General features: G+C 41.2%; 1 protein-coding gene across 7 annotated transcripts in view; it reads left to right on the top strand.

The window, feature by feature from the left end:
• The window catches only part of ZNF827 (zinc finger protein 827), a 162,295-nt gene that overhangs the window by 52,989 nt on the left and 91,242 nt on the right, over window positions 1-18,064 (top strand). For all 7 annotated transcript variants that reach the window (XM_057492486.1, XM_036888971.2, XM_057492523.1 and 4 more), the window contains exon 5: window positions 8,894-9,127. In XM_057492486.1, coding sequence (XP_057348469.1) covers window positions 8,894-9,127 — 234 coding nt within the window. The remainder of the gene's footprint in view (window positions 1-8,893; window positions 9,128-18,064) is intronic.

Genomic DNA, 18,064 nt, shown 5'->3' with positions numbered 1-18,064 from the left:
TTTCTACTATTATTACTATGAGCATTAGTTACTACCAGTCAAATGTGTTTACGGTGAGCCAGGCACTGTACCAACAACATCGTATCATTTCTGATTTAACCCTCCCAACAGCCCTGTCATATGAACCTGTTTTGTAGGTGAGAAAGCTGAGGCTTAAAAGGGTATGGCTGCAGGGGACAGAGCAAATCTGCCGCTCTGCCCAACTGCAAAGCCTTGGCTTGTGACCACTTAAATAGCTATTAGCTAATTTTTTTCTCAGTTGAGCGAACTGTCTTTTGACCTCAGTCGGCTTCACTGTTTATTTTAGTTGGCTTCAAACCACGGCATCGTTTCTAATGCATGCTAATTCACTCGCTAATGCGGTTACATTTTTTTGTGCCTTCGAAATCGGTCTACCACCCATCCCTTCAGGGGCAGCCTTGCCAGGTAATCACCTCACACCTAGACAGCTTGCCATTCCAGCTCCCTCTGTGACTCTTCTGCCCCAGCTGCCCCCCTCCAAGCCCTCCAAACTATCTGACAGACTCTTCCATGACCTGTCGCATCAGGTTAACATCCCTGCCTGGTTCCTTTCTACAGAGTGACCATATCCCCACTCGTCTGCACCAGCTCACAGATAAACCCCCTTTCGTTGCCATTTCTCTGCTTTTGCTCATGTTGTTCCAGGAGTCTGGTCATTTGAACCATTGTGTTCCATGTATCTTTCTCCTATTGGGTAAGATGGAGGGGGGAAAAGAACTTTACCAGAAAGAATAATAATGTTATTATTAAAATGAAACTAACTATTTTAATGTACCTCTGACCCACAGAGGCTCTGTATCTCTGTAGAGAATTTCTAGCAACTTTGGGGCCCATTCTTATGATACCTTCCTCTGCTGCCTGGCCTGTGCAAGTGCTAGCCATCCTTCACAGACTATTGTAGTTCCCACTTCTAAAGTAAAACCTTTTTCTGTTATTCTGGTCTTCACTGCTCCACCCACCAGCCCCCACCCGCTGTGAATTTCAATGATACTTAGAGTATTGATGGCCCACGTTAGTGGTTTGTGCTATTGCATAGTTCATTCTATTGCTTGTGTATTAGTCTTGTCTCTTCAACTGTTTTCAAGCAGCTACAGGGGGAGATAATGTTTCTTTTATAACATCTTTATCTTTGTATCATCTACAATGCACTCCATGATGGATTATAAGAAAGCTGTTCCATTAGTCATATTCTGGAAGTCAGGTGTTCAGAGGTTGTGATATTTCTTCACTTAAAAAAAGATTTGCAAATTCCCGACCAGCTCTCTAATGCTGAACTTAAGAAGGTGGCACAGAGTGGTGGTCTATGGAAAGTAAGCAGGCTGTTCAAAGGGAGCCTCAGAGGGTGTGAGTACCTTGGTGTTGTCTCATGTCCCAGGTTCCAGGCCTTCTAAACAATGGCCATTTACTTAGCCTTTGATTTTTGGATTGGCAATTTGGACATGGCTGGGCAGAGGGCTTCTTTTGGTCTCTCCTGGGCTGACTCAGCCATCTGCAGTCCATTGCCAGGTCGGCTGGGGACCGGCTGGTCTCGGGTGGCCTCAGCTGGAATGGCTTCCCTCTATTCCCCAGGGTCACTAATCGGTCATGGAGTAGCTCAGGCTCGCTCACATGTCAGCTGAGCAGGGTTCCAAAGGAGAGCCTCAGGAGGAGGCGGCTCGGACTGGCCCGACATCCTTCTGCCACCTTCTGTTGGCCACAGCCAGCCCCAACTCCAGCTCAGATTCAGCAAGCGGGAAGGTTTACTCCACCTCTTGAGGGGAAGAGCTTTAAAGTCACATTGCAAAGGGGTGGCCTTTTAGGGAGGGGAATCAGAGCCGTTTTACAGTCTGCCACAGTCCAGAGCTCTTCACACTCTCTGGGTATTCCACAATGACAAAAACCATTTAAAAACTGATGCATAAACCAGAATGTCAGCACAGTAATTTAAAATGGGAAGTGGAAACAATCAAGAGGAAATGTCATTGGGGCAGATGGTCACCAACTTCCCTGAAAAGTGTTGGAAACATATTATCCCATCTTCAGGTTTTCTTTTCTCGTCTCAAATCCCTTCACGCTGTTCATACATGCAAATCACTTCACTGCTGTTCATACATCTCATTCTTTGGATGTGTTAATGGTATGGATTTAAAATATAGGTTCTCTTTCACATTTTCTCATAGCTTGATTGGTTTTCCAGGACTTGTCCTTCCTGCTTTTGACAAGGGAGATATCCTGTCTGTTAAGCGGATTACTGCAGATAGCTACTTTTGCTCATTATGTATTGGTTTTGCTCATTATGTGTTGGTTTAGTTCTTGGAGGAAAACTTTATTTATTTATTTGGAAGTTCTTGAGGCACCACTCATTGTTACTACCCTTGACCCTGCCCCAGAGGCTGTTTTGCTTTCCCTTTGTCACTGTGTCTGTAATCGTAGTAGCTGTCACAGGGGACCTGTGAGATGTTGGTTTGGGGACAAAGATCCTGAAGTGTGGCCAAGGATTAGCTCAGGTGGGGATCAACAAGGAATATGAATGACGTGGTTAAAACTTCACTGAACACTAATTATAAAACTACTACTGTTTTAAAGTATTTTAAAATATTTTGGTGATGTTTTAAACATTCTGTTTGAGTATAATATGCTTAACATCTAAAAGCAATGCTCTACTGTAATTAATTATTATTTAATTAAATCTTGGCTTTCCTTTTGCTGTCAGAAGGCAATGTATTATTTTCTCGCCAAAATGCATCAATTTGTCAAAATGCCCCAGGTCCCCAGCCAGATCATAGATGCTTCCTTAGGGAACTTAGGTAGTTAAAACAGCACCAATTTGTAATCTGCAGAGTTGAGCTCTGATTCTAGTTCTGTCATTAATGAGCTGTGTGGTTTTTAAAAAGGTCTCATCATTTTCTGAGCTAATATGTCCTTCCTGTAAAATAAGAGAGCAGAAAATAGTATTGGTTTATATTTGGTGTATGTGTTCGGTTTTTTTTTAAACCAATTTGAACAAATTTAACAAAATAAAAATTTTTAAACAAAATCTTAAGTGCCGATTCAGTATATAAGACATGTAGAATATCTGTTTTTAATATAACTGTTTTTTTAAGTGTACATTTCTTATATTTACTTATTTAAAATTCCAGCAATTAAAAGAAAAGTTGCTACTTGATGACATAAAACATGAAATTAGTGTGGTGATGGAAGAAGGTGTTAGCGCAGCGTAAGCATCTAGTATATTTCTAAACTTATTTTGCTGATTGTAGTTCCAGAAGTACCTTCTACCCAGGGACTGGTGGCAAATGAGAGCAAATTTTTAACAGTTCACCTTGTGATCTCAGGATCCCTTTAATGACATTTATTCAACTGCTTGGAAGAAGAGTACAGTAACAAAAAGTTTACTTTAAAGTTGACTTTTAGCAAGTGCTCGCATTCCTTATCCTAAGTGGCAGACAGGAGGCATCCAAAACTTTCCCTGTGCATGGAAGCCATCTATAATTCTCTATTAATTACTTGATTATTACTTAATTAACTGTTATGTAGAAATTTATTTATTTAGTCTCAGATTCCTCATCTGCAAAGTGGGGATAATAGCATTGCTCACTTTAAAGGGCTGTTCTAAGGAACAGATAAATTAATCCAAGTGAACACTGAGCATACCCCCTAGCCCATATTAAGTGCTGTATAAAGGACAGACCCAGATTTATCTATATGTCTAATGTCTGTCTGTCATCCACGAACAGAAGCTTTACTAAAGCAACACTTGATTTGCTGCAGTACTACCCTGGCATTGAATTTAAGGCAGGAACGTGCCCAGGAGACAGTTTGAAGACTGGCTGAAGAAATGTTTATTTTCCTGACTGGGTAGTGCTATTGGCTTCTAGTGGGTAGAGGCCAGAGATGCTGCTAATGTCCTACCACATGTACTTCAGGCCCTCACAGCATATTATCCAGCCCGGAATGCCAGTGGTGCTGAGGTTGAGAAGGACAGACTTGCACAGGCCTGCATTTTTTGAAAGACCAATGCATAGCAGCCACTTGGGCATTGATGACATCTTACTAGAGCTCTGGCACTCCCGCGATGGCAGAACTGCTTTACAAATGATACACCAAGCTGACTTAGCCTGCCCACACAGATCGATGGAGCAGTGGTCTCCAGTGAATTGACATTTTAGATGTAACACAGCTGAGAGTACTTATTTTAAAAATAAATTGTAAATTAGTTTAAATAATTCTAAAAACTTAAATTTGAAACTAACAGCTTTTGGAACCCCTGAAACTTATCCTAGGGGGTCCTTGGAACACTATTTGAAAACCACTGATCTGTGTTCCCTTCCAGGTCCAAAAGTTTCTGGCTCTGCCTTAGGGTGAGGTAGTAGATAAAATTGTCAGTGGCTTAGCTTTTTCATGTAGCAGTTCAGCATTCACGAAATTGCCAGTCTCTGAACTGAAAGACAGCTCTGTCTTACTAAATTCAACGAAAGGGTCATTTTCCTTCACCAGGGGGAATGGCCAAAACAACAGGAGCAGTTGTGTTGCAGTCTGTTCCTCCTTGTCCAGCCTCTTAGAGCTTCACAAAGTTCTTTCCTCCCAGAAAATGGCCCTTACCTTCGGGTTGCACCCCATCCTTCCCTTTATCATTAGCAATGTGGAGTTCACTCCATATCACTTATTTCCCAAGCCCACAGTCCACTGCTTACATTAGCATCCCTCCTGGAGGCTCTTGGACTGCCTTGCAAGAAAGGGGAGAGAGCTGGCACGTTTCCGTCCAAAAGCTCTGAAGTCTAGTGTCTGATTTGGAAAGGTCACTCTGCTAACCTTTTGGGACCTCGGCTCCTTCACCTATAAAATGAAGATGTGATAATACCTATCTCCTGTGGTTGACAGAAGGATCAGGGCCTGTGTAGCTATTCAAATGTGAATTGTGTGCATTATTAAAACAAATAATTGTCTTTAAGGAAGTGATATGGATTTGGCCTGGAGGAGGGGGAGACTTGGATGCGAACTGATGATGTCCTGGTGTCAGGAGAGGTTTCTGATACTCCTCATTAATGTCTGCCTGTTAGACTTGGAAACCAGGGGTTGTCTTTATCCCAGTGGCTTTCCCATTCCTTTCCCATATTAGCCTTTATCTTGAATCCTTTATAAATTCTCAAAAAGCTGATTTTTTTTCCCTTTATGGCAGTCCAATATCATTGAGCGTGTGAACTTGCAGATCTATATAATCTATAATCAGAGTGGCTCACGTCCTAAAATGTCTGGAACAAACAGTGAGAGAAGGGCCGCTTGATCAGTGGGGCTTTCTCCTTGCATTAAAAGAGGGGGATCTGGAAACTTTAAGATACATAAACAGAAGTCAAGGCAGGTGCTACGAAAGTCCTCCATGAAGTGAGTTCCGTATGTGCATCAGTGTTTGTTAGTGGTAAGAATGATGTAAAGACTAGGCAGTAAGCCATGAATTACTGCTTTTCTCTCAGCAATTTCCCCAAAGAAAAAAGAAAACCTCTTTAATTCTACCTTTCTGTGTAAAACGAGAATGGGTTTTTTTAAAGTAAGATAAAAAAATGATGGCCATTATTCAGTCATACTAATTTTAAAATATAGGCTTTGTGTGCTATTCTTAATGTAAATATTTCTGGTAATTGAAAGAAAGCAGGGTAGTCTTCATATTTCTATTTTTACATCTGTTTTGACCCCAATGTTTGGGAAATTAAAACTTGGGCAAATTGAATGTTTCCCGCATGTTTTTTTTTTCTGATATGCCATTAGCTGTATTTACATCTCCCCATTCTTGATATTGTCAGAATGAAAACGAGATATGAAACGACTTGCAAATTTGAAATCCAACAACATACGGTTTGCCTATTGGTTTTTTAAGTGTTGGATTTTTGTTAAATCTGGATTTTGCTAACGATGCTACGTTTTTTTTTTCTTAAGTCTTATGCAGCATATATTCGGACTAATGCTGCTCCTAAAAGCTGCTTATAGCTTCAGAGAGCATCAGTTTCATTGATGCCCTCTCTAGATGTTGTGATTTGCTTCTAGAGCTTCAAGAGTTCTTCATCTCTTTCCTGGTCTCACCTTAGAATTTTTTAAGTTTTAAAATAAAAAGTGTACAGCACTGAAGTGTTTTTTAAAAAACATGACTTCCTATTATTCCTTCCCAAAGAACAAAGTTACAGACTTAATCAATGGCACACCATTTAATTACTCCCATCGTGACTAACTATGGTGCTCTTGGAAAAAGAGTTGGGGAAGGGTTCTGGAAGAGAGGCTTAAAGCAAGAGAAGATTTGGGAGGCGGCCAGCAAAACCCCCCAGGAAGTGGTTTAAAAGGGGAGAAGCGTGCTAAATAAACAAAGCCCTCTTAGGATCTACCTTCCTGACAAGGTTGGACATACATGTTTGAGGACTGCTCTGGAAACTGTCATTGTTTTCGTTGGTTCAGATTCCAATGGCATTGTCCCCAAAGGGCTAGAATTGAAGCGCTTTGCTGGAGGTTCTTGTGGACTCCTCTTTTAGTAAAGCCAGAGTCCAGGCGGTTGATCAGAGACACCTCAGGAAGGGCTGTGGTGTAGGTAGCAAAGCTTTTAACTTTCTTGCTAAGATCTTATCCCCAGTCTAGTGATCAGATGTGGGGAAAGCACTTCTGATTGCCTTTGATGGAATGTCTTGGGATTCTTAGTTTTCGTGTCCCACAGGTAGTAGTGAGGCACCATCAGTGTCACTGATTTGTAGCCAACATATGCTATGCATTCAACAAATATATACTGAGCGCCTCCTATGTGCCAGGCACTATTCTAGGCACTTGAGATACATCAGTGTTAAAGATCATTGTCTTCACTGAGCCTACCCTTGAGTTATAGGAGTAGACTATAAATGATTAAAAGTAACTAAGAAAATTGTATAATGAGTGATTAGTATGCTTGGATTGTCCTAACAAAAATCCCAAGGACTTGGTGGCTTAAACAACAGAGATTGCTCACAGTTCTGGAGGCTGGAAGGTGGCGGCAGGTCTGGTTTCTGCTGAGGCCTCTCTCCTTGGCTTGAATGCAGCTGCCTGCTTGCCATGTCCTCGCTTGGCCATTCCCCTGTGTGTGCGCATCCATGGCATCACTCCTCTTAGAAGGCCACTACTCATGTTGCAGTAGGCCCACACTAAAGGCCCTGTTTAACCTTAATTACCTCCCTTTCTCCAAATACAGTCACAATGGGAGTTAGGGTTCAACATATGAATTTGGCATAGATGGTGGGGCGCAATACAATCCATAACAGTATGTTGTCAGGTGACAAGTATTTTGGGATAAAAGGGAAGATTAGGATAGGGTAAGAGATTGAAAATACTGTGGGGGTGGGGATTGCAATTTTGAATGGGATAGTGAGGGTAGACGTCACTGAGAAGGTGGTATCTGAATGAAGACTTGACGGTCAAGTTACATTCAAGCATTGTTCCAGCACAGGGGCCAGCGGTGGAGGAGCGGTGTGGTGGAGGTGGGCAGGGACCCAGGGCGGGCAGCTCACGGGTCTAGGTTCTAGTCCCAGTTGCGTTTTTCTGCTAGTAAAACTTCAAGTGGCACTTTAGCCCAGTTTCCAAATGTGCTGGTCTGTGTGAGCTTGTGATTCCAGAACGTACATTCTTAGAGGGGCATGAGGTAGAAAAAAGGACTTTGTGCCTGTGTATTGGCTTGGCTGGGGTAGGTGGTGGGTAAGGGGTGATAAATGTTTGCTTTGGGGATTTATTTTCATCCCTTTATTTGTTAAGCAGGAACAGGAAGAATCCTGTATTAGGATGAGACCTTCTTTCTCAAAAGACAAGCACACCTAATATAACCAACCTCAAGTTCTTACTCCATGCCCTGCAAAGGGGAGCAAGATGCCTAGGACAGTGACAAGTGTTAGAAGAGGATGCTTGTCTTCTTTCTTGGTCTTTCCTGGAGAATGTGTAGCTCAGTGGGTGCAGGCCCGGTACGATGTAGCCAAGCCATAGTGTCCATCCCTCAGTAGGCCAGTTAGCTCTGCCTTGACCACAAACTCCATGCTAGCCAAGCATGCTAAAAATGGGAAAAGGACATAGTGGAAAAACTGGTGAAATCTGAATAAAATCTGGAGTTATTTCATAGTAATATATGGATTTCTTAGTTCTGACAAATGCATCATGGTTATGTAAGATGTTGACATTAGGGAATGCTGGGTGAAAGATACATGGGAACTCTCTGAACCATCTTTTCTCTACTTCTCTGTAAATCTAAAATTATTCCAAAACAAAAAATTTTCTTTAAAAATGCCCATTGTGGACTCAGAGATGACTTGGGCTACAGACATGGGTATATTCCCTGGAACCAAAAAACAATGCCAAGAGTGGGCCCCACTGTTTTTGGGTCAGTAGCGTCAGTTTATGATAAAAAGTCGTGTATCTCTAGTCCGAGCTTTTCTCTTTGGCAAATTCTCCATTGTCACCTTGCCACCCCACCCCAGATTTTTGCTTTGGGTATTGTCTCTGACATTTAATTGAATATTTTATGGTGGAACAATTGCCTGAAAGCATTATTTTCTAATAGGCAAAAGGTGGGCAGAGTGCTAAGAGGTCAGGGAGGCTGCAGCATATACAGGAAAGAAGACATTGAAGGAAACCAGAGAGAAAACGTCCAGACCCTTTGTAGAGGCAGCAAAATAGGAGAGGCTCCAAAGATTCAGAAGCCCACATTCTTTGGAGTCCCACGCTCAATGCATGTATTGTGTTTTCTTGCCCAGGGCGCAGCCCCTTGATAAGGCTGCAGTCCTTACTGCTGTTCACGCGTGGGGTTGCGCATTCTGTGCTTCATGAGGTCCGGGACAGCTGAGAGGGGGCGTGGCCTTTTATGTGTGTGTGTGTATATATAATTCCTTTCTTTTTTTGGCAGCTGCAAATCAGAAGGAGCCCATGAATCTAAATTTTAAAGTGAAAGAGGAGCCTAACGAAGAGGAGGCCTTAAGCATCACGTTGCCTCGGTCCAGCTATGTGTTCAGCCCGGAATCAGAAGTGACAGCCCCGAGCATCTCTGAGGACCTCCATAAGCCCCAGGAAGGGAAGGGGGCTGTGCTAAGGCAGGATATGTCAGTCAAAGCAGCGTCTGAGCTTCTTATGAAACTATCAGGTACCTGATTTATTCTAAAATGCTCACATTCTGATCATTTCACTTGCAAACTGCGCTGCTTCCTGTACGTGTTATAATTAGGCTAATGGCAGCAATATCACATTATTGCAGTAAATTCAGGAATGGTTGGATTACTTGGCTTAAATTACAGTGTATATGAGTTTGATTGTGGATGTTAGCTGTACACCCGTCTTGTTATTACAGCCTTCTTTTCCTGAATATGACCGCAAATTGTTGGAAAACACGCCTGCTTTCTAAGATGACGTAGGTCATCATTTTAAGTGGACACTAATGACATTCTGCTAATTGATCAAAATACCTATTCTTTCCTAATAGAGGACCTTGCATTTTTTTTTGTGTATTTATATCGTATTCTTTAGAACCATTAAAAATATTTTTCTTAATAAGCAGTTGAGATGGCACTTGAAGTAATTACCAATAAAGTAGCAAGAAGAGATTCTATAAATAGAAAATGTCATAATGGAATATTAAAATAATTAATCTAAGTTCTTACGATGAATGAATAATTTTTATTAGTATCTACATGTAATCCCAGCTTAACAAATGTCGGGCAAATGGGTTGTAATTTGAAATTCATGTATTTTGGATTCCTTCCTACCCAGTGTTCCCCTCTGCCTCACCCCCTTCAGAACAGGTAAAACTTTAGCATCTTTTACATGCAAAGGCATGACTTTCAGAGCATGGAAAGAAAAGTTTTATCAGTAGTACCACTTACCAAGTCATATCCCATCCTGAGTTTGTTTACTCTACTTCTCAAAGGTAATTTTTAGAAATTCATATTCAAAATGCTAATATGAACCAAAAGCTGTTTTCCGTTTGTAATTTGCTGAGCTTGGAGGATGAAAGCCAGAAATGCTTTAGGGAGACTCCTTCCCTGTCATTTCATCAGCAATTCTGGCTGAGTTGACCAGTAGGTTGACCAGTAGGTTGGAAAGTAAGAAATAAAGAGTGATTGACTTATAGAGTCATTACATCAAAATTGCTGAAATTCCTGTATTTGCCAGTTGGTGGGGTTAAAAATTCTTTCCTTTGATGTTAATCCAAAACACCCTGGAACTACAGGGGAACATGATTTGTTACAAACATAATACAAGTATCATGTCCCTATTGTAAGCATCATACAGTTATGATGTCCTTATTGGATCCACATTTTTCTAACTTTGCGGTAAGCGGTGCAGCTTGTCCTCTGCAGATGGGAGGTCTAGCAAGACTGCTGATTGCCGAAAGCTGGAAGTTTAAGAGAATGATGTTCAAGCCAACATATTTCCATATATTTGAGCCCTTTCCCCTATGTCAAAAGGTCTCAGTGACATAGAGTAGTATGTTTGTTGTTTTTCCAGTCAGTTCAAAGAGGTCACCCAGCTCTCTGATTCTTCTTCCATAACAGAAGTTTTCATATTACGGTGACTAACTCCCTGCCAACAGTGACGCCTGTTGGTAAGATTCTCGTGTATAATGTTTCTGGTTCAGGCTTTGCTGTACAACCAGCCTGGTGAACAGAGAAAGCTGGTGTGGCACCCAAAGATAATGGGCAAAAAAGGGGATTTCAGGAAAGGTGTTTTTGACTAAATGATTTTCTCTTAATCTTTTTGGATGATGTGACTTGAGACACTGAAGTATGAAATCCTTCCCTGAATAATAATGAAATCCCTCAAATAGAATACAGCTCTGCAGCCATGCACATTTAATGATATTTGGGGACAGCAATGGTCCTAAATGTTTGTGTTGACTTCTGTTGAGTGCATGTGCTGTGGTGTTCAATAGTAGTTGAATGAATGGCATGGTTGTATTTCCAGAGGGCATCTGCTCTCCTTCCTAGTGTAGAAGCGAAAACTTGTTTGAAGATTAAGGTAACTAATTTTTGCCCTGGAAAAATTCCACCACATTCTTTGTGCAAGAGACTCAGGCCGAAGAAATAATACATCATAGTCCCTATAGTCTAGAAGCTTATGGTTTACTCAGAAGTCATCCAAGTCAATAGAATCCATTCAAACATGCTTTGTGCTTGGAACTTCATTCTTCTACACTCCAACAGACATGGCCAGGTGGCTGTGAAGAGGTTTCCAAGTTAGTCCTAAACATTGGCATGTGACTTAAAAACAAATGTGCTTTTCTTTCATAAGCCACAGAGTAAAGAGGACTCACCCTTTGTTAGGCTTAGAGTAGATACCAGAGTTTCTAATCATGGATAGATCAGTGCTGTTTTAAGAAGGAAGAAAAAAACTTCCCATGCTCTCTTTCCTTAAGTTGTAATTTTAGCAATTTCAACACTCAAGGACTTGTCAGTGTCCTCAGACCCCCTTTTGCATGAATATTTCTTGTCCCTCCATAGACAAGAACAGTAATCCATTTCCCAAATGTTAGCCAGGGCTGGCCCGGTTCATCTCGGCTGGTACCCCACACCCTTGCCTCAAGCATCCTTGTAAATAGGGTGCCTGTTGCTTGCCACCTTGCAAATTTTCATGCATAGCCTGCTGTCATGCTGCGGAAATTCCTTTTTATCAGGAAAAGCTGGATGAGAACAGTGTTTCCTGTGCATTATCATATTTTTTTTTCCCTCCTTTCAGTTTTGACCCGAGAAATAGCTAAGATATAGAATGAAAGGATTTTTCTTCTCTCTCACTGATTTCCTTGAGCTCAGAAGCTGTGATATGTGGTTTAAGCCTCTTCAGTCTTTTCTTTGAATTAATAAGAGGAAACTAGTCAAAATTGGCTGCTTCGTTTCCAGTTTTACATTAATTTATGTTAATTCCTTAATGGTGGCTATTGGGCATATGGCACATTTAAATGTAATGTGAAACGTTCCTATGTGGAGAAACCTCTGTAGGTATACTGTTTTCCAAATTGACATTTATGTTTTATGGGAAGAACACAGATGAGGTAGAGACTGGGCTAAATTTGTCATTAACTGTGTGTTTGGGAAAATCTGAGTTTCTTCCTGCCTGTGGCTCAAATTCTATTTCCAGTTGTTAACTGGAAAGTCAAGTGCCTGACAGCTGGGCCAAGTAAATTGATTACCATAAAGAAATAAACGCTCTCTAAGGAAACCACTGGATGTCTGCGACTACCTGTTGTTCTGTGACACAAGGCAGCCAAAATAATCAGACTGTTCTGCTAAGTGTAAAGTTGCCAAAGATAATTCCCAGAAGACTTGATTTAAGGAGGCCAAAATCCTCAAGTTCAGTACCAAGGATATATAACATTAGACAGACTGAGAGAATCAAGTCACTGTTAAACTCTAGTTTTGCAATGTCTAATGACCTTATGGAACAGATGTGTTATCACAGATGTGATGTAATGCTGAAAGTGACACCAAATTTTATCTGCTTTGTCTCTGTTGTGCTTTGCAAGGAGTAGCTACACTCAAAGAGATAAAGAAAAGCCCTCTACTCTCTTTTGGGAGCCATATGTTGATATGGGAATGCATATATAAAATGTACCATGTATGTGGTTGAACCTAGAAATAGTGGATAAGAATGCCATCTAAAAATATGAATTCCACAAAAATAAGTAGCTGATAAGCTGGAGTTATTCAGAAACACTAATGAAAAATTAAACATTTCAGTGTATCTCACACAGTAAATAAAACTTCATATTAGAACTTAATTTGAAACACAACTATTGGTTTTCTTATTTCTGTGCTCAAAGGAGGGAACCAAATGGATTTTTATTCATTTCTGGTTTATATTCATGTATCCCTGCTTAGTCTTGGAGAGAAATATAAATTACAATTGCCTTTTGTAGAGGAGTCCAGGAAGCCGTGGATTTGAAATACAATCACCTAGGTAAGATTGGGCTTCAGCTATGAGATGCTTAGATGCAGCTAAACTTGAGTGGCATAAGCATTAAGATGACGATAATCTCTGATGTAAACTGAAGCAGAGAGGAAGCGGACCCAAAATTGACTATTAACGGTTTAATTAGGGTCCTTTTGGCCATAAAAACAAAATCCTCAGCCAGTTTAGACAAGAAAGGGAAATGTAATAGAAGAGGCAGGTTTGGGGTTGCCATGGAACCCAAGGGCAGGGTGTCAGCTCTCCGCAGAATCCGGGGACTGGAAGGCCATGCGGAACCTGGGAGGTGCTCGCTTTACCTCGTCCTTGCTTCTCCCTCTGCACACAGATGGATTTCTTCTAGTGTCCAGTTCGCATGGTGGCAAGTGGCAATTGCCAGTGGCCTCTGAGTTAACCTCTTATTCTGTTGAGTTGCCAGATAGAAATTTCTAGTCTCAATTCCAAATTCTAGCCAACTGCCAGTGGAAACGAGTGTAATAAGGGCATGTTGGGCAGACATGGCTGCCGTCAGGTAGGGAGGGAGAAGAATCCCCAGGCACACGTCTTGGGTGGCAAGAATGGAGGAGGTATGACACCAGGAAGAGAAACAATATGTATGAACCACAAAAGTGGTAAATGCTGTTATTTAAAGTGCTGACTGTAAATGTGTGTTGGCCTTTGGATGACGTTTAGCTTTCTTTTCTGGTGGAATGTCGGAGAAGATGTGCCCGGCAGCCCTTTGCCTAGGGAGCCCCAGCTCTGTATGGGCTGAGGCAGTGCTTCTCAAAGCAGATTCCGCACGGGCCGAATCACGGCTGGGAGGACAGGGAAAGGTTAGAAATGCAAACCCTTGAGCCGTACTCTGGACCGAGTTGAGACAGAGGTTGGGAGCCCAGCATGCTGTTTCTCCAAGCCCTCTAAGCAACCCTGATAGCTAAGTTTTGAGAACCACTGCGCTGAGGAAATGGTTAACCGGAGAAATATATTTTGTCCGTCTGAGAAGAATACCTTAGGTTAAAGCCGACAGAGAACAAAGCTCTATTAAATGTACGTTTTACTTTTTTAAAAAGAACCCTCTTTCTTCAGTGGAGATTCTTTTTAATTTATTAGGAAATAATAGTATCTGGGAACCCTTTTTAGAAGGGCACATGTACCTAATAAATCAAGATAGTGTTGGTTGTGAGCCTCAGATAATACTGCTTTTCTCAGGGTTCTTTGTTGTTAAATTTCATGATTATTCCTGGACAGTGTTGACATTTCTTTTCAGAAGAAAAAGTCCCTCCTCTCCCCACCGCCTTGATAAATCAAAGACCATGTTAGTGACTCCTCTAGTCTAAAGAGTTTCAGAGATGAATTAGAGATTTTACCTAAATAATTTCTCAGGGCAAGAGCTATTCACCATTCTGTTCGGCATTTCTCCTTTGGAAAAGTGTAGTCAATCAAACTGTATAAGCAGGATGATGTCAGCAGTAGTCTACAAGGCTGGGAAATAGGTGTTTTAGTATTATATTAATGTCATCTTATATTTACCTCCTTCACATTTCCAAATTATCTAATTAAGTGGTGGAGAGAACATGGGACACCTAGCTGTATCTAGGCCTTGTGACTCTACTTGTTACATGTGGCTGAAAGTAGAGCTTCCTTCTGAAGGAACAGGCTGATGTGTCATCAAAGCTATGTAAAAGAGTTTGAGTCACATAGAAGCATCAGTAGAAAAGTATTTTGTTTATTAGTATTTTCTGTGTTTCACATTGTCCAGTCCATTGTACTGAAGAATTTGAGAGTGTAAAAATGTCAATGGCATAGTTTAAGCATCCTGAAATTGAAAAATACCCTTTTTCACTTTCACATTTTTTGAGCACCTGGAGAAATTTATTGAACCCAGAGCTCTACTTTTCTAAAAATGTGTATAGTTTAGATTGTTTTAGAGGGGACGATGTCTAGATTGATTTTTTAAGCATCATTCCATTTTCTAAAATATCTTAATTGAGATAGAATTCACATAGCATAAAATTTGCTCATTTAAAATGTACAATTCAGTGGTTTTCAGTGCATTCAGATGCAGCCGTCACCATACCTAATTACAGAACATTTTCATTGTCCCAAAAGAAACTCCATACCCATTAGCAGTGCTTCCTTACCCCCTTTCAAGAAAACCCCCCAAACCTAGGCAACCACTGATCCACTGTCTCAACAGATCTGCCTGTTCTACACATCATATGAATGATATCATACAATGATATCTTTTGTAACTGGCTTCTTTCACTTAGCATAATGTTTTCAAGGTTCATCTATGTTGTCCCATATAGCAGTACTCTATTCCTTCTTATGGCTGAGTAATATTCCATTGACTATTATTGGAATGAGTGCCCCAATAATGTAGTATTAATTTCATATATGACATAAAATGGATATACCACATCTGTTTACCTTGCAGTGAACATTTAAGTTGTTGCCCAATTTCTGGGGCTATGGACATGCTCATTCAGGTTTTTTGTGGACGTATGTTTTCTTTCTCTTGGGTATTTGCCTAGGAGTAGAACTGCTGGATCAAATGGTAAGTCTATTGCCTAACATTTTGAGAAACTGCCAAACTGTTCCTCACAGCAACTGAACCATTTTACATCCCCACCAGCAATGTATGAGAGTTCCACTTTTTCCACATCCTTGCCAAAACTTGTTATTGTCTCTCTTTTTCAATATAATCACCAAATTGGATATGAACTAGTATTTCATTGTGGTTTTGATTTGTATTTCCCTGATGACTAATGATGTTGAGTGTATTTTCATGTGCTAATTGGCCATTCTTATGTCCTCTTTGGAGAAATATCTATTCAAGTCCTTTTCCTGCTTTTTGGGGTATTTGTCTTTTTATATTCTTGAGTTGTAAAAATTACTGATATATTCTGGGTACAAGCCTTTTATCAGATACATGATTTGCAATATTTTCTCCCAGTCTGCTGACTGTCTTTTTACTTTCTTGTTGGTATTATTTGTAGCACAAAAGGTTTTAATTTTGATATAGTCCAATTTATTTCTTTTGTCGCTTGTGAGCACCATCACATTTTCCATAATTCCAAAAGTTAAGGAGAAACACACTTGTTAAATATTAAAATGAAAGCCTATCTCTACTTATATTAGCACAATATTTGATTTTCAGACCTAAAGCTTATGGAAACTAATTACTGAATAAGCACCCTCCTAGTGGAATTGACCCCTCTGATTTTTCTGTTTGCCATAGCATTCTGCACTGCAGCTGATGGCAAAGAATATTTGTATGTCAGTGTTTTAAATGACTTATAATGAGTGTGACCAGCATTGGGCTTACAACTAATGGCCAGATCACTTTCCTCATGCCATATATATCCTAATCAACTCTCAGGATACGCATATATGTATGTATATGTATACATATATGTGTATGTATATATATACGTGCACATACAAAACCCATAACTGGAGGAGTTGAATCTTCAATAAAGAATTAGACTCTTCTAAGCACGTAAAACTCAGTGAGAACTGATGATATTTGAGGTGTGAAAACTATATCTTACATAAAGAGGGAAGATAGAGCACTTTGGTAAGATAAAAATGTGACAGGTTTACATATGCAGAGAAGGCCCAGCTCTTGTTAAGCTCAGAGGAAATACAGCGGTGTGCTTTACCTGTAGTTGTTCAAACAAATACCTGTAGGCAGCTCTGGAAGGGCCTTTCTTTTCCCGGCAAGAAGAGGGAGCTTGATTCTTGCAGACTCTTCCAGCATAACTGGTGTCACACTTCTTTGACTCGTGAGCACCTCGCTGTTAATTTTGTGATGCCGCACACAGCTGAAAACCCTCAAGCCCACATACCTGAGTGGCAGTGGCTGCTCCCCCACCTCACCGGAGCTCTTCCGGCTCACACCCCGCGGGCCAGCGCCTCTGTGCCTCCTTTGCCCCTTAGGGCCCTCGCCCTTGGCCATGCTTCTTCCTCCGCCTCCCACACTGAGTCCTTGTACTCAGAAGGGCCGAACTCCAAAGGACGCTTGTTTTATTATCATCTCTCGGTTGCATAGCTGCATATGTTAATGTAGCCACAGAAATTGGTATTGGTTTGTGTTCCCAGAAACCAGGCGACTACTCTGAAAGGAATTTCATTGGCTCCACCTTCGCTGTCGATTTCGATTCCTTTTCTGTTTGGATGGACTTGGGGAGGGAAGGGTTTGGTCAGTTGGAAGCATTGAGGGTAGGGCTGTAGGGCAGGGAGTGAGAGTGGGAGAAGGCAGGGCGGAGGGGCTCCAGCCCCTTTAGGATATTGAGCCAAAGAACTAAGAATGACACCTAGGAAACGTGTTTGCAGGAGGGATGTGTGTTCTGTGGCCTGTGTTGTTCTCTGGTATAAATGACTGCAGGTATTTTCTTATCTGCAGCACAAACTGTGGCATAGAGAGGCCGTTAATAAATACTGTTTGATGGTGACAAGTTTATTTTCTGAGGGATCCAGTTGCAGCGTGGATGCAGATATTTGAGTAACCAGTCACACACCTGCCAGGGGGAAGTCACAAACCTTGTCGCTGCATTAGAATTTCCTAGACTGCTCTAGCTTTTCGTGGTCCTACCCCAGCCTTTTTGGCTGTTTGTTACCACAGTCCCAGTCTTGTTAATGGAGAACATGACCATTATTTTCCTCAAGAAAAGATCTAAAACATTCTCATTCTACAGTGGTTTTTCTTCTCATCATCATATTAACCTTTCACCTTTAACTTATTCATTATTCAAAGAAGGGGAATGTTCACATGTATAATTAGACCCTATGGATTCTGTGCCCATCTGGGCATAGGCTGGCATCACACACCTGTCTGTAGAGAAGGAATTCTCTCCTCACTGCTGGGTAGGCTGCCTCCTGCTAAGTGGCCACATCACCCACTGAGCAGGGGTTCAGCGGGGTGGTGGAGCCCTAGCTGCTCTGTGCATTGAGCCCCAGAAGTACCCACAGTCTGAGAGCATCAGGCCTGTTTCCACTGGGCCTAGGGAGTGTCTATATTCACCCAAGAATGGGAACCTTCATGAAGAGAGACCTAGTCCTCCCTATGGCTTTTATTATTTTATAGGAAGACAAAGGATTAAAAAGTAGTATGCTCTCTTGATTGAAGTGTGAGGACCTA

Source organism: Manis pentadactyla, chromosome 1, assembly GCF_030020395.1.
Source record: "Manis pentadactyla isolate mManPen7 chromosome 1, mManPen7.hap1, whole genome shotgun sequence".
NCBI lineage: Eukaryota > Metazoa > Chordata > Mammalia > Pholidota > Manidae > Manis > Manis pentadactyla.
The sequence above is the reverse complement of the archived record's forward strand: the minus strand, read 5'-3'. Positions and strand labels throughout refer to the sequence as shown.